The 14998-nt window shown below is 37.5% G+C and overlaps 1 protein-coding gene across 4 annotated transcripts in view; it reads left to right on the top strand.

Moving 5' to 3' along the window:
• Positions 1–215: 215 nt before the first annotated feature.
• FIP1L1 (factor interacting with PAPOLA and CPSF1) overlaps positions 216–14998 on the top strand; it is a 40560-nt gene continuing 25777 nt past the window's right edge. For 2 of the 4 annotated variants that reach the window (XM_017836084.1, XM_017835927.1), the window contains exons 1-9: positions 216–327; positions 1018–1057; positions 3255–3312; positions 6511–6614; positions 8761–8822; positions 9031–9138; positions 10267–10397; positions 10674–10742; positions 12997–13106. In XM_017836084.1, the coding sequence (XP_017691573.1) occupies positions 246–327; positions 1018–1057; positions 3255–3312; positions 6511–6614; positions 8761–8822; positions 9031–9138; positions 10267–10397; positions 10674–10742; positions 12997–13106 (764 nt within the window). In that variant the 5' untranslated portion in view covers positions 216–245. The remainder of the gene's footprint in view (positions 328–1017; positions 1058–3254; positions 3313–6510; positions 6615–8760; positions 8823–9030; positions 9139–10266; positions 10398–10673; positions 10743–12996; positions 13107–14998) is intronic. The other 2 variants (XM_017836165.1, XM_017835998.1) reach the window with 1 other exon arrangement.

Genomic DNA, 14998 nt, shown 5'->3' with positions numbered 1-14998 from the left:
GGCGCCGCGGGGCCGGGCCGGGCCCGCTTCCTGTGCGTGTCACTCACGCGGCGGGGGAGGGGAAGCGCCAGGCGGCGGCGGCGGTTCCTCCGCGAGCGGCGGCGTTGGGCATTCGCAGCCGCCCGTCCGAGCGCCGCCCTCCCGCGGCCCGAGCCGACCAGAGAGTCCCGGGGCGGCGCGGCGGGGCCGCCCGGCGGCGGCGGGCGCTGCCCGGGCCGGGCCCGCGCGTCCCGCGGGAGGCGGCCATGTCTACCGGCGAGGCGGAGCGGCTGTCGGCGGACGCCGACGGGGCCGCGGGGGACGAGGAGGAGGAGTGGCTCTATGGCGGTACGGACCTTCCCCGACCCCCGTGCCCAGCCCGCCTCCCCCGCGGGCCGTCCCGGCGCGGCCGCGGCGGGGGGGCCGTGCGGGGGTGCGCAGGCCGCGGCGTGTGCCGCCTCGCCGGGCCGCTGAGCAGTGTCCCCCCCGTCTCGCCGCCCCCGTGGCTGCTCAGTCCCCTCTCTCCTCCCGGCCAGCTCCCCGGCGGCCGCGTCTCCCGGCCTCCTGCCCTGCCCGGTGTCCGGGGCGCTGCCAGTGCCGCGACCGCTCCGGCCGGGCCGCGCAGGCCGAGGCGCGCTGGGCCTGGGCGCGGGGGCCCCGCGTGCCGCCCGCGCCTCACACGCACCCCCAGGGCGGCCTCCCGTCCCCTCGCTGGCCCCTGGCCGGGGTCCCGGCCTTGCAGTACTGAAACAGCCTTAGCCTTTTATACATAAACTTTTTTACAACTTTAGGGACTTTCTGTGCGTTTAAATGGTGATGAAACCTGTAAACTAAGCCTTGCCTATGTGGTGGACCTGTCGGTGTAGAGCACTCTGAGGGCTCGGGGGTCTGCTCGACTAATTTCACAACTGAAACGTTAAGAACACGTCTTGAGTAGTAATCTGAAGAGTTACCCAATCTGCATAGCAAGATATCTGTCATGGTTGATATTCAGGTGATTTTATTCTTAAATAGTGTGTTTCTTTTCTCTTATGGTAGATGAAAATGAAGCAGAGAAAGCAGAGGAAGAAAAATCTAGGTGAGTATCTTGGCAACTGGAAGCCCTGCAGCATGGCTGTGCAAAAATTGTGTTCTTTACATTCTTCTTCCCAGCTGCTTGAAAGTTGGTGGCACCTGACCATGCTCTGATGTCTTTGAAAATGTCCTTAAGATAGTGTGTTGGACATGGCTTTTCTGTGAAATTAGGTCACTAGACTATGAAAGTTATTTTAAGTTTTAACTGTATGGAGACAGTAACCCCTCATAAAATGTCAACAGGTCTCTTATTTCTGTAATCATTCTGCTTTGTGGTCTTAGTAATGGATCAGGACTTCATTTGTTCAAGATGATTTAGAAACTAAAAGACAGCCTGTCTCCCAAAGAGTTTGCCGTGTGGTTGCAAAAAGAGGAATACAAGGAAGCAGTGGAAGGTTACCAGATAGGTGGATCTACACATCACATCTGCTTAGGCTTTTGGGGTTGTTTTTTTTCCCTAGTAAGACAGTATTTGAAAAAATTTGAAAATGCTTTGGAATTATTTGGAGGGATCCTGCTTGAGTTATAAGGAGCTGTAGTAGAGCACAAAGATGCTTCATTAACTTCTAGTGAAGTTAATTCATTCACTTCTAGTGAAGTTAATGAAGATTAGTAGCAAGGACTGACTGGAAATGGAAATCAATTGCTCATGCTGAATGAAGGAAGCCCCACAATTGGTAAAATATGGAAATTTTTGATTGTCAAGATATATTAAACAAATAAAAGGAAAGCCAATGCATGAAAGCATTCACTGTTATTTCCTATAGATGCTTCAATTTTTCAGTGTAAACTTTTGCATTTAGTTACCCTTGGTGAACTGCTTGTTCCTAAGCTTGCTCAGTTGCTTTTCTGAACTCATGTCAACTTTTGACAGGCCCAGAATGATAAAGCAGTAATGACCGCCACCACATTACTTATATATGATATCATTGTGAAGCAGCTACTAGATGTAATTATTTGATTCCCATTGGTTCTGTAATATAAGAAGCAGAGTTGTTTTCTGTCACTTAACAAGTTTTTAGACCTCTGTTGCATTTGTCTTGAATCCATCTCTTTTCCAAGACGAAGAATTCTAGTTATTTATTTGCTCTTTATTTAGAAGCTATTCCTTATCAGTTGATTCCTCATGTTCTTGACCTGGCATCTTTGTCAGTATTACTGTTATTTAAGAAAATTACTTGCATGGCAGCCAGAATGATCTTTAGAAACAGTTTATTCCGTTTTCTGGTCAATAGTGTCTAGCTTGACTTTTGGCTGCCTCATTGCATAGTTTTGGACAAAAAACCATAACCAATACTATCAGTGTTGGTATTCTTCGTATCTATAAAAATTGTAAGGTGTTATTCAGATTCTGTAGCTAATCTGTCATTTTACCAGGTGATGAACTCAAAGCTTGAATCCTGAGGCAATACCAGGGCTGTGTTGGGTTTTGGTGCAAAACTTGCAAGTGGGTATTTTGCCAACAGAATATGGGATTAGAATAATTCAATTCCATAAAAATTGGCAGTTGCTCACTCATTTCAGAAATACCTTTTCAGTGAAAGAATGTTGTTTCTAAATGTCTACCTGCTTACTCTGCTGTTGTGGTTCAGCTCTTAATAGCTAATGGAACTATGGAAGTTAAAATAATTGCTGTGTAAGAAACAGCAGTAGGTAGGCTCAGTGAGCTTATTTGCATGGGTTTGACAGAACTGGTCTGGTCATTTTTGGTGGACTGGTAGTTTTAAAATTTTTAGAGTTTTCACTCTACAGTTAAAATATAATTGAATTAATAATTGAATTGTAGTTATTCCGTATGGTTGAAGAAAATTTCACAATGCAGATACGGGAATTCTGTTTCAGTGCAACATTACCTGTGGGTGTTTTAATGTTTTTCCATTATGTCTTTGAAAAGTGTCAGTCTACAGGGAAAAGAACCCCTGTTATTCTCCCTTCATATATTATGAAATATTTCACTTTGATTTCAAAAGAGAATCCGGGTCTAATGTGTCATTACTTCCAACTATTCTGCAAACATCCAGCTAGTACGATAGCTAAATAATATAGATTTTTCTTTTTTAATAAATTGTCTACCAAAGCTGGAGCTTTGGCTTTTCATCTGGAATGATCTAGCAAAGCTTTTTTCATCAGCAGCTGATACATGTGAAATAATACATGCATAAATACCTAGTTTCATCTTTTCCTGTTTGTTTTTATTTAAGTGCTCCACCCCCACCTGGAAGTGAAGAGGAAGCTGCAGAAAATGGCGTTGTGAAAACGGTAGTTTTAAATGTGTTTTTGAAATACTGCTTTAATATATTTTGATTCTATGCTTTATCGGGAATTCATGATTTGACTAGGACCTATAATTAAATGAATTAATGATAAGTGTACACCTTTGATTTTATTTTTTCTAGAAGGTGTTTGCAGACTGCAGAAACTGTAGAAATTACTAAGTTAGGAAGTCAAATTTCCAGGTGTGATCCACTTTTTAAATTTAATTTACAGACAATAAATTAATAGTACTTATATTTTTTGGGGGGAGAGGAAAGATGGTGCTTGAAGAGAGCTGTCTTTTATCCAAGCTGTCCTTTTCAAAATGATGCTCTGTTTTTTTTCTCAGGGATAGGAAAATAAAATCCGCTGATCATTTTTCTTTTTTGAATGGGATAAACAATCAGTATTTGCAGAACTATGTGTAAATATGGATGAAGAGATGAATTACCTATGCATTTCAGGGGCAACATAACAGACTTGTTTGGTAGTATTCACTGTTTAGTGTGTCTTACAGTTTCAGTGTTAGTGTGATGAAGGAAAGGACCAGGAAATTAAATTTACAGTTGCAGTGTTGATAAAAGGACTCAGTTTACTGTGATTGGAACAATTTAAATATGTTCTATGACAAAACTGTAGTTTTACTTCACTGGGAATTTTTAGCTTGTGTCTTACAAGAATTTTTTTTTAATGATGCAGAAACCACGATCATGATATTTGTGTAAGTTTTAAGGGCTGGCTTCTCAAAAGTATTTTTTTTCAATAACTTCTTCTGAAAGATAGTACAACTTTATAAATTTAAGGTTGGGGGAAAAAAGTTATAAAAACTTAAAAACTTACTTCGGTTGTTTAAGATGAAAAGATATTTATTTAAAGTACATCAAAGGTGTTTTGTGTGATGCTAATGTTGTAAGTGGGTGGTAAATTTAGTCTTTTAGATACAAGGCAACAATAATACACTTTTTTGGACTTGCTGATTTCAAAGTATTTCTGGAAATCCTTATAGGTGCAGTTTCCTGGTACTTGCATACCTTTGTATTTTTCACTTATATAAAGCCTAGCATTGTTAGGATATCATTAGCATATCTCCATAAAATTGAGAACTTCATGGTAAATGGTATGCATGAAGGTTCAGCAGCAACTTAGAAAAATGGGTGTTGTTCAAGTTGGTTGAATAAGGAAAAGGGAATATTTCTGTGAGGAGGAAGCTAAGAAATCATTCATTATAAGAGAAATGGGGTTTGGTTGAGAAGGGTTGCCTTTGCCCCATGACTAGACTCATCATTGTTATGTAAATTATGTTGTATAGCAAGGATGAACTGCACTCCAACATCTTATCTTCTAAGCAGCTGCTTATTTTTGTCTAATTTATGTACCAGGCAAGGTAACAGTATAATAGATAAGTGCTAGAGCTCAGCTGTGCATGGATAACTGCAGGCTGCCTGGGCAGAATCAGCTTGCCTTTGGTGTGTTCAGCCTCTTACCGAAGGATTCCAGTACATGAATAAGGGTGATTTGGTTGATAAAGTTCACTTGGATTCCACGATGTTTCTGAAGAAGTTACTCACCAAAGGATTTTAAGAAAACTATGCAGTTATAGAATGAGTCCCAGATGGATAATTAATGTGTAAAAGATAGAAAACACGGAGTAGAAGTCAAGGTTCAGTTTTCATAGTGAAGGAAGGTTACCTCCAGTGGGAATTTTCTGGAATGTTGTGCATAACCTGTGCTGTTTAATGTGTTTACTTGGAAAAGGGCTAAGTTGTGAAATCACAAGTTTTCTGATGTTACAAAGTTAATCAAGATAGTAGGAGCAAGGACTGACTGGATGATACACAGCTATTGAATTCTGTATAGAAAGAGTGATGTTCGTTGGTGAAAAAACAGGTTTACAAATAAAATGATGGTCTCTGAGTTGATCATTACCACTTAGGAGGGACACAATAAGATATGTAGACAGACCCACAAAGCTGATGGTTAAGTGCTAGTCTGGAGTCTAAAAAGCACTTAAACCGTGTGATACAGCAGAAAGTGAATAGAGAACAAAATGGAAGATATCATTATACCATAAATTCACGGTTCAGTTGCACCCTGGATTCTGACTGCTGTTCTTTCCCCTCCTGTCATAAAGGCTACTACAACTGGAAAAGTTGAGAGAAGAAGAGCAGCAAGAATAATTGAGGTAGTTTTCATACCAGGAATGGCTGAGTAGCCAAGGACTTCTCAGCTGGGAAGAAAGACATACATAGGATATGATGGAGGCTGACAAAATCATGTATGGAGACTATAAATAAGGATTGACTCCTCACAGTCTCTTCCATATGAGGACTGTGACTGCTAAATAAAGGTCATAGGAGTCAGGATGAAAACAAATAAAATATGTTGGATCTTTATGCCTTGCCAAAGAGTGTCACTGCTGGGACCTTTTATGGGTCTGCGGAAAGTCTGGACAGTACTTGAGAGAAAGATCCATTGGGGGTTACTGAAAAAACCAAACCATAACTGGCTTAGGAGGTGCCCCGAGCTTATAATAATCAGCAGCTGAACGAGTTAGGGAGAAACATCATATGGATTTTTTTCTCTCCTCTGTGGTCTCTATAAGGGGAAACCAAAACAAAACACCTAACAAACCCAAAATAGTGGACTAGGTGAACTCTTGATGTGAGCTGGCATGTCTGTTTTGTTTACCAGCAAGCTTGAAGGCTGTGGGACAGAACACATAAAGTGTGCTCTTGTATCTGATTTTTCAGCCTGTTTGCTGAAAAATCTGAAGTATTTTATGTAGTTTACTGGTGTTAGGAATGAATGGATTTCTCTGAAGTGCAGTGTTCGTAATCAACTGGAAAAACATGTATTTGAGTTACTCTGGATATATAATTGATGATGGCAAGAAGCTAGTCTTGCATATCTCTAAGTTCTTTCCTGAATGACAGGGTAAGAGTAGAACCAGTGTGTATGAGCTAGATAGAGGGAAGAAGGATATTAGATAGTGGAAACTATTTTATGCTTATTTAGGAAATGTCATGTTTCAGATACTTGTAACCTCCTAAATTTACTGTTAATGCTACTCATTTCTAAAGACTAGGAAGAGGAGAATTTTCTTCTTTCAAAGATTTCTAGAGCAGATAATTTTGTCTGGATTATATTTCCACTTTAAAGGTAGGTGACTGCCTATTGTCTAAGCAATGACTTTTTCTTTTGTAGAAAGTGGCAGAGGCTGAGGATGATAGTGATAGTGATAGTGATGATGATGAAGATGATGTTCAAGTCACCATAGGAGATATTAAAACAGGAGCTCCACAGTTTAGGTAAGTTATTTGCAAACACTTTTAAGATTGTATTTAACTTTTAACTTAGTCTCTTTAATACTTGTCAATGTCAAATTGTATGTGCAATAAGTGCTAATTAGGAGTTTTTTCAGCAATGTTTTTAATGATAGAGTGACTTGATAATAAAGTGAAATGAAATCAGTGAAGTACAAGGAAGAGCTGTTGTATGAGTTGTGTTTTCAGATTTTGTATTAAGTTTGTAAAGAGGAGAGTTGTTTTTTATTTTGGAATGGCTATGTTATGTAGCATTTTTGGTGTTCTTACTGTGATAGTGACATTTTGGTTGCAAAGGGTAGGGTGCCAAGACATGAGATATTTGTCTGTCATCCTGTTTATAGTGGATATAGTTTTTATTAGACCTCTCTAGTTTCAATTCCTATTGATGTTCTCAAATAAGATTTTAATGTAGTTCAGGATGGAGCTGCCAGTCTCTGGAGGTTATTTCTCAAGCTCATGGTTTAGGCATTTGTACCATATGAGGATTTTTTTGCTGCTTTTATTGCCCCATACTTCTGCTTTTGAGAAAGAGCTTGTTTTCTCTGAATGCTTTTCAACAGTGTTACTTTTACCCAAAATTATAAAATAGTATTTTTCATTGCATGGAAACTTTCTGAGAAAAGTGGCTTGTTTGTTTTTCTTGACAATCTTAATATTTTTATGCTTATTAAAACCAGAGTTACTAGGGTGCTGTTTCTTAATAGAAATATGACAGGTCTGCAGGTAGGTCTGACTCATATATATCATTATGTTCTTAACTTTGGAATGAAGGTGATTTACTCCCATTTGAAACGATATTTTTAAACTTTCAGTATTTCATATCCTAAATTATTGTGCAAATCAATGTAATATTTAAAAAAATAGAAATTCTTTCAGTTCTTTATTTCTCCGCTCTCAATAACTTGCAGTATTCTTGTGATGTTGGCAGTGACTTCAAATTTTATGAGACTAAAGCAAAATTAGATTTGTATTCTCTGTGGATTTGCTGGTGCTCTTTCCATGAATACAGAAAACAATGAGCAGATGATCTTGAATTTAATTGGAGTAGAAAGTTTTATATAGAAATGCTTATTTTCTGAAAAACCTTTTTTTCTGGGCAAATTGGACAGAAAATTCATGGAGGGCCAGTAATCTAAAACAAACTGAGCATTGCTGTTCATTTTAACTCCAGTAGACAAGTTTCTTTTATAGGATTAAATGATTTTTCCTTTAGTAGTCCACTGCTGTTTAAAAAAAACCCATTGGATTTGTTTGACAAAGTCATGCACAAATATAGCATGGCAGATCAGAAGGTTAAATGTTTTGTATCAGTTTTATGCTGTTCTAGCACTTGAATGAAAACTAAAACTGTATGGAAGTGGATACACTTGCCTTCTAATTATATTTTCATCTCATTATGTTATGGGTCACCTGTGATAATAAAATGCATTGCACACAAATGGTAATGAATGTAGCTCTTAATGTTACAAATTAACTATACTGTAATTCCTAAACTAGTTAAATCTGTTCAGTATTTAGATTTCTGACTGCATTTTTATGAAGAAAACTCTCAAGTATTTTAGAAAGTGAAAAGTTATGTACTTTTCTGTTGGTCACAGGGATAGGTGATTCCTAGAAGTACTTTAAAACAGACAGCATTTCAATCATTTTAGAGAGATGCTTGTATTTTCCACTTCTGTACAGATTAAATGGAATGATTATGAAGAGAGAAAATGATCCATCTAAACCCTTCCTTTTTTTATTTATTTTATTTTTACTCTAATCCCCAGACTGTCATCTGTATCCCTAAATGAATTGCGTTTTTCCTCTCTCTCTCTTCTTCTGGTTCTGTCCATTCTTGTTTCTATCAAGGTCTTTATCCTTTCAACTCAGGAGGAGTGACTGGGACTTGCTTCACAACTGTTTATTAGTTGGAGAAGTTGCTACTGAGCATAGAAAGGTACTCTCTCTTCCTCCTAGGCTGATCTCTTTACTTTTACAGTGTTGCCAGCTTGGAAAGCTAGAGATTCAGGATGGTGATTGAGCCTGGGTCCAATTTGTTTCTGGATCTAGCTATCTCTTGTTTTTTGTTTTCTTCTGGTTTGAAAGTTTCCTTTATCTAATTAATTTTTTTGTTAATTTCCTGAAGTTATGGAGCAGCACCTGTGAATCTCAATATTAAGGCAGGAGGACGAGCTTATGGATCTTCTGGTAAGAAAATTTACTCAGTACTATTAATAAAAATGCAAAAAACCCCCAAACATTGGATAGTTTTCGATTAAGGAAATAATTTCAACTTCCAGAACTTCTTGATAAATTTAGCTTTTTCTTTCTGTTATTATTTCTGAAGCATATTGCAACTGTTATAATTCCATTTAATAGAGACAGAAGGCTCTAACTTGGTAACTTTTCTTTACAGGTGCAAAAGTTAAAGGACTGGATCTAGATGCGCCAGGGAGTATTAATGGTGTGCCGCTTCTGGAAGTAGACTTAGATTCATTTGAAGATAAACCGTGGAGAAAGCCAGGTAATGTCTGGTTTATGTTAACTGATACATAGGTGTTCAGTAGGTTATTTTAATAGTAATCCTGTTGACTGCATATAGGTGCCACCTGCCCTATCCCTAGAAGGTGCTGTGCAGTCTAACTTGTAAGAACCAACTAAGTTACTTGTTGCCTTCCTGCTGTGCCAGAGTGTGTGGCTGTGCCATGTTTCTTAGTACTCATCCTGGTCATATGTTAGGAAAAAGACTGTAGGACGTGCCCTTTTTTTTTTTTTATGGTACGTGTATATCCTGAACTTTCCTTGGAAATCCGTGTTTCTGTGGAGATTACTGCCACTGGTCTATGCTAGGGGACAGAAGGTAAAGCAGAATGGAAAACAGTTCTAGCAGGTTTGAGCAGGAAGAATGGTGAAACGTAGCTGCTTGTGCTGCGCTCTATTCATGCATAGGCATCCATAAGCCTTGAAGAAGGAAACTGTGGCTTTCCACATGGACTTTCCATAAGTCTTCTCTGTGTATTATCTAGTTGGCTCAAGTGATTTGTCCACACTTGTCTAATAATACCAGCATTGGTGTTTTTAGTAGAAGTACATCTTGCTGCTGTGTATAGTTTTTTTCCAGTGTTTGTATATGGCTTTGGCGGTGCAAATAGTGTCTACAAAATAGGAAAAATAGCCTTTGATGATAATCTGGTGTTTGAACTGTTAGCTATATGAAATGTATTCTGAGCATTTGACTTACATTTGGTCTCTCTCTTAAAATAAAAATACTTCATGGCATCAAATGAAACAAGCAAAACGTAATGAACAAGCAAAAGGGAGTGGTTCTTCACTTAACATACAGCAAAACTGTAGATCTTACATTTATCTTGTTGTAAAGATATGGGGAATTATCCTAGGATGTTTTCTAAGTATTTACTCTTGATCCCTAATTCACGATGCTAAGCAAGATATTCTTTCTGACTAAATTTCAATGTTCTTATAATCATAGCCATGAATACTTTATGCTTACTGATGTATTGTACGTTTCAGTCGTGTGTTTTTAGGTCAGTACCTAATCAGTTTTGCTGTTATCAGTAGTGGTGTATGTGTGTTCAGTGAAGAAAAGATGAACTTCGTCATGTTCTAAAAACCTGTGTTTTTGTATTTAAAGGGGCTGATCTCTCTGATTATTTTAACTATGGTTTCAATGAAGATACCTGGAAAGCTTACTGTGAAAAACAAAAGAGAATACGAATGGGTCTTGAAATTTTACCAGTTACCTCAACCACAAATAAAATTACGGTAAATAGTACTTTTTTGGTATTGTAAATGGGTTTTTGACCTGTAAAGCTGCTTGTGTGTTGTAAGCTTGTTCTGCCCAGTTCAGTGTGTTCGTTAGAGTTTGCACCTGACTCCCTACCCTGAACCTTGAGTATTAGTGTGTTGCTTCAGTGGCAGTTGTTTGGATAGTGTGACAGACAGCTACAGCTAGATTGCATCTGTACCTTTATTTGAGATTGTGGCCCATCACTTAAGAGTTGTGTGGTTTCTTAATGGGCAATGTGTTATTTAACTTAGGCTGAAGACAAAGCTATGGAAGTAAGACCAAGTGCAGAGATTCTCGATGGCAGATACCATCTTTTTAAGGTGAATTTTAGTAAACTTTTGTTGGTTGCTCTCATTTTTCTTGAGTATTGCTTCCCATGCCACCACAGACTGATAGAAGAACAACTGAAGTGGACACAGCCATTATTTCATACTCTTCATCTTACATCAGTGACTTTCTGTGTATGTCACAAAATGCGGATTAAAAAGTGTTGCTTTGTTCGTCACTATTCTGGAAGCATGTGAGTTAGTGGCTTGGTAAACTAACAAATTTCCCAGTGAAACTAATTTTTCTTTATGTGATGATTTATTTTTAGTTGTAGTGCATTTGCTTGTGCAGATGTGCTTGGGAAGCTTTTGTAGATTATGGCATGTTTATTTTTCCTGTGGTGTTTTAGCTCTTACTGTATTGTTTTAGCTCTTACTGTGTTTTGTAACAGTTATCCTTGACAACTCTGAGATATGAAAATCAACCTTCATATTTTTCTGTTTTCCATTTGGGATTAGAAGGCAATAAATCAAGTTATGTATAATAATTTTTCCATTCAGAAATGCTGATTTTCAGAGAGCAGAAGAATCTATATGATAGGATTTATCCTAAGGATTAAACTTTCTTTTCAACTTCTCATTTTCTCATTTACTCATTGTTTTGATACTAAAGTTGAAATTAAAATCCAAAGGTTATTTATTTTGCTGATTTTCAATATGCAGTAATTTTTATTCTTGAACTGTCTTTAAAATGACTTGGAACTGTTTGTTGCTTTCTTCTGTATATTCCTGTGACAGAAGTGTCAATTGCAGACAGGTATTTTTGTATTCCCTCATGTGCTACTTGAGGGTATTGAGTTATTTTGATTTTATCAGATCAGAAGCTCTCTGGGGCTTTTTGCCATCCTCAGTTATCATTAATATAATGCTGTGGGACATTAGACATAGTGGGCAATAGGAGTTAAAATTTGCATCTGACTGAACTCTCAAACTTCTCTAAACTCTTGTCCTAAAGGAAGAAGAATAAATAGTCCAAACTAAAACTTTGCCTGTTTCTAGCTCAGTATTGACTGTGGTGATCAAACAGTACAGATAATAATTGTGTTGTAAGAGTTTGTCGTATGTTTTACAAGGAGTTTATGTGTAATTATGAGTTTTTTTCCCTCTCTTCTGTAATACTAAGTCTCATGTAATTTACATGATATATTTGATTTAATCTCCTGTAACTGGCAAGACTGTCTCCTGCATTTTCCAGTTACTCGTTAATTAATAGAAGTCTTACAGATTTTTCAGATAAATACGTATATCAAACCTATACCATACCTATTTGGTACCTTTTCCCCTCTCATATTTCGGGATACGAAAGATTAATTAGATTTTTATTGGCTCTTAACTATTTATGTTCATTTTTGTGAGTTTGGGAAAGATGTGACTGTGTTTAGAAGGGAGATACTGCAGAAACCTAGTAGTTCACTTGCCTATGAGAAACTGTGAAATCATGGCTCGTCTGATGGTATAGGATGAGTGAACTAGCTATGTAGAGTGAACTAGCTATGTAGCTTCATGGTTGGTACAGTGGGAGTGACTTTAAAAACGGAATCAGCACAAAGTTGTCTTTAGTGTAGGTTTTTCTTTCATGTATAACTGCTGCTGAAGTAAAACAGTACTTGAAGTACTTGCACCAAAGGTCTTGTGTAGTTTTAATAAAGTGTCGGTGGAATTTTACAGTACTTCAGAAACAGTAGGATGTTTCTGAAGTATTCAATCTGAGTTAATGAAAAATCTTTTACAGTTTGCATAACCTCAAGTATGAGGTGACTTCCTGGTATGACTTGGAAATTAAGTGGTTACTAGATCTCATGGTCAGTGAGGCAAACTGAATCCATTCAAATTTCTTGTCTCATGGTTTGTTGTTGGATAGCAGGCTTGTTAGATATCTCTGTTAAGATTATGAAGATCTTTTTTAAAATTGTTTGTTTCTTTTAAAAATAAAGGTGTTATTTTTTCATACAGGAAATTATATAAGAAAATCATTTTGGTATGTTGACGTACAAATCAAATGCTTGGAAACTAAATATTTAAAGTATCTAATCTTCTGTGATAATTCATTCTCTGGCATATTGCTTCTTATGTATATTAAACACAGTACTTAAGTAATATATCCTTACAAATACGTAATTTTGCTAGCTGTGCAGAGGTAACTGTTTAAAATTCCAAGTAAAGTTGGACTTACTTTCTTTTTGTGTTGGCTATGTTCTATGTTGAGTACTTCTGAGGATAAAACTAATGATGAAACATTATTTTGAAGGTACAGCAGGGCAGAACTGGAAATTTGGAGAAAGAGTTGGCAGTACAGTCGACCAAACCTGATTTCACATCTCCGCCTGCCTTATTCAAATCAGGAATTCCAGCAAACAGGTCAGTTAGCTGTAACTCAAACCCAAAAAACTCCACTATTACATCTATGAGTTTGAAACTTACAATTTTTGTAGGAAGAAGAGGGAAATATGTTTCTGTAACAGGTAGAAATGAGGGGAAGAGATACCCTAATCACATTTGGCTTAATCACACATGAATGCTGTGCTACCTTCTTGGCTTTTGGGAAAGAGAAAGTAGAAGGAAAAGGGAGAAAAAGCAGCAGGACCAAATAACAACACAGCTATAAAAATCCAGTTGTTGATGTATGACACCATGTTTTCTTTGTAGAATTAGATTGGCCCACAAAATATTTTTAGCTTGGGCCTTTGTGAGTATTAGCTAATACACCTTTTCAGTTTAACAAAATGGAATCAAACAGTTATGACTTCAACAACTGGAAGAATTCCTGGAACCCAGTCTCTTTCCTGTAAGGTAGCTTTAGCTTCTCCATATTTTAATAATTTATAATACTTCTTTTGAAATGAGATAAATTATTTCCTTACTAGGTATCTTCCCCTCCTTCTCCCAGCCCCAGGCTTTAAGAAGTTCTGTCTTTTATATCTAAGCTACTGCTGTTTGATACCTGGCACTTGGCTTAGGATGAATCTGTGCTGCTTCTTTACTTTAGTTATTTATTTTATTTTACTTTAGTTATTTACTGTTCCTGTTTAGGAGTTTTGGTTCTGTGCAGATTAAAAGCCATTGTATTATAAATGATAGTAAGAGAGGTAGAACAGACTGTACACTTTCATCATTGACTGTTAAAAGATTGAGCTGTGACCTGTTTTTAGTGCTGCATCCATGAGTACCTTGACTAATTTAGAGGCATAATTGTGTTCAATTATCCCATCCTGTAAGAGTCAGTCCAACATGCAAATGTATTTCTCTTGGGCAGGAAAAAAAGCTTGTTTCGTATCCTTGCCTGCAATTTTCTTTCACTCCTAGAATATTCCTTCTGGTAGCCTAAATTTTTCTCTGAGCTATCAGGTTATACTGCTCTGTATTTAGTGGATTTTTAGTTCTTTGTTTTTCTATTTTTCTTTGTCTAAGAAACAAAAATAGTCTTCCAAACTTTATGCAAACCCTATAGCTGTTTTTTGTAATTTTCTTTTCTGAGTTGTTTTTGATATGTGTTGTTCTTGTACAGAGTTCTCAAACTGGAATGTGTTTTTCACAGGGTAAAGCTTCCTAATCTGTATCGAGCACAGATTTTGTTACAGGATTTCAGTTCTTTATTCATCTCACCGGTGCACAGATAACCTCTAAACTACTTGAAGAAGTAATTAGTAACCAGGATGTTAAAAAATGTAGTCAAGTTTAAAGTTGTAGAACAATGTGTTGCATAGATTCTGTGATTGTGTGAAATCTACAATTGTTGTGACAACTGTATCACTTTGTGACATGTCACTTTGACAATTGTATCACTTGTGCATTTCAGTGGTTGGAGTAGGTTGTTTTATGTACATTTAGTGTGAATACTGTAATTGTAAGTTGTTACAATAGCAAAACTGGCTTCCTCCCATATTTAATACCTGCTCCTTTGGATACATTTGCTTAAAATAGATTCTTCTGTAAAGAAAGAAGTATTTCTACCAAGTGATCAGAAGAGATTTTGAAAGAAAACTGTATGCCCAGGAGTCTTGAGATTGGCTCAGTGAATGAATATGTCTTATATATACAATCCATATAAGTTTTCTGCTTGAATGACTTGCTTAACGCAGCTACTGTTTTCTGTATATAAAAGCCTATATTACTAATTTCTTTATATCCAAGCAGTGTTTTATGGGGTTGGATTTATTTTCTTCTTTAGTTAAAGAGTTTATTATAGGTAGGCAGAAAATTTTCAGCAATACAACTCTTTGATAATTTAAAATAGTTGCTTTTATACCATG

This window comes from Lepidothrix coronata, unplaced genomic scaffold, assembly GCF_001604755.1.
Source record: "Lepidothrix coronata isolate B3197 unplaced genomic scaffold, Lepidothrix_coronata-1.0 Scaffold0, whole genome shotgun sequence".
Lineage (NCBI taxonomy): Eukaryota > Metazoa > Chordata > Aves > Passeriformes > Pipridae > Lepidothrix > Lepidothrix coronata.
The sequence above is the reverse complement of the archived record's forward strand: the minus strand, read 5'-3'. Positions and strand labels throughout refer to the sequence as shown.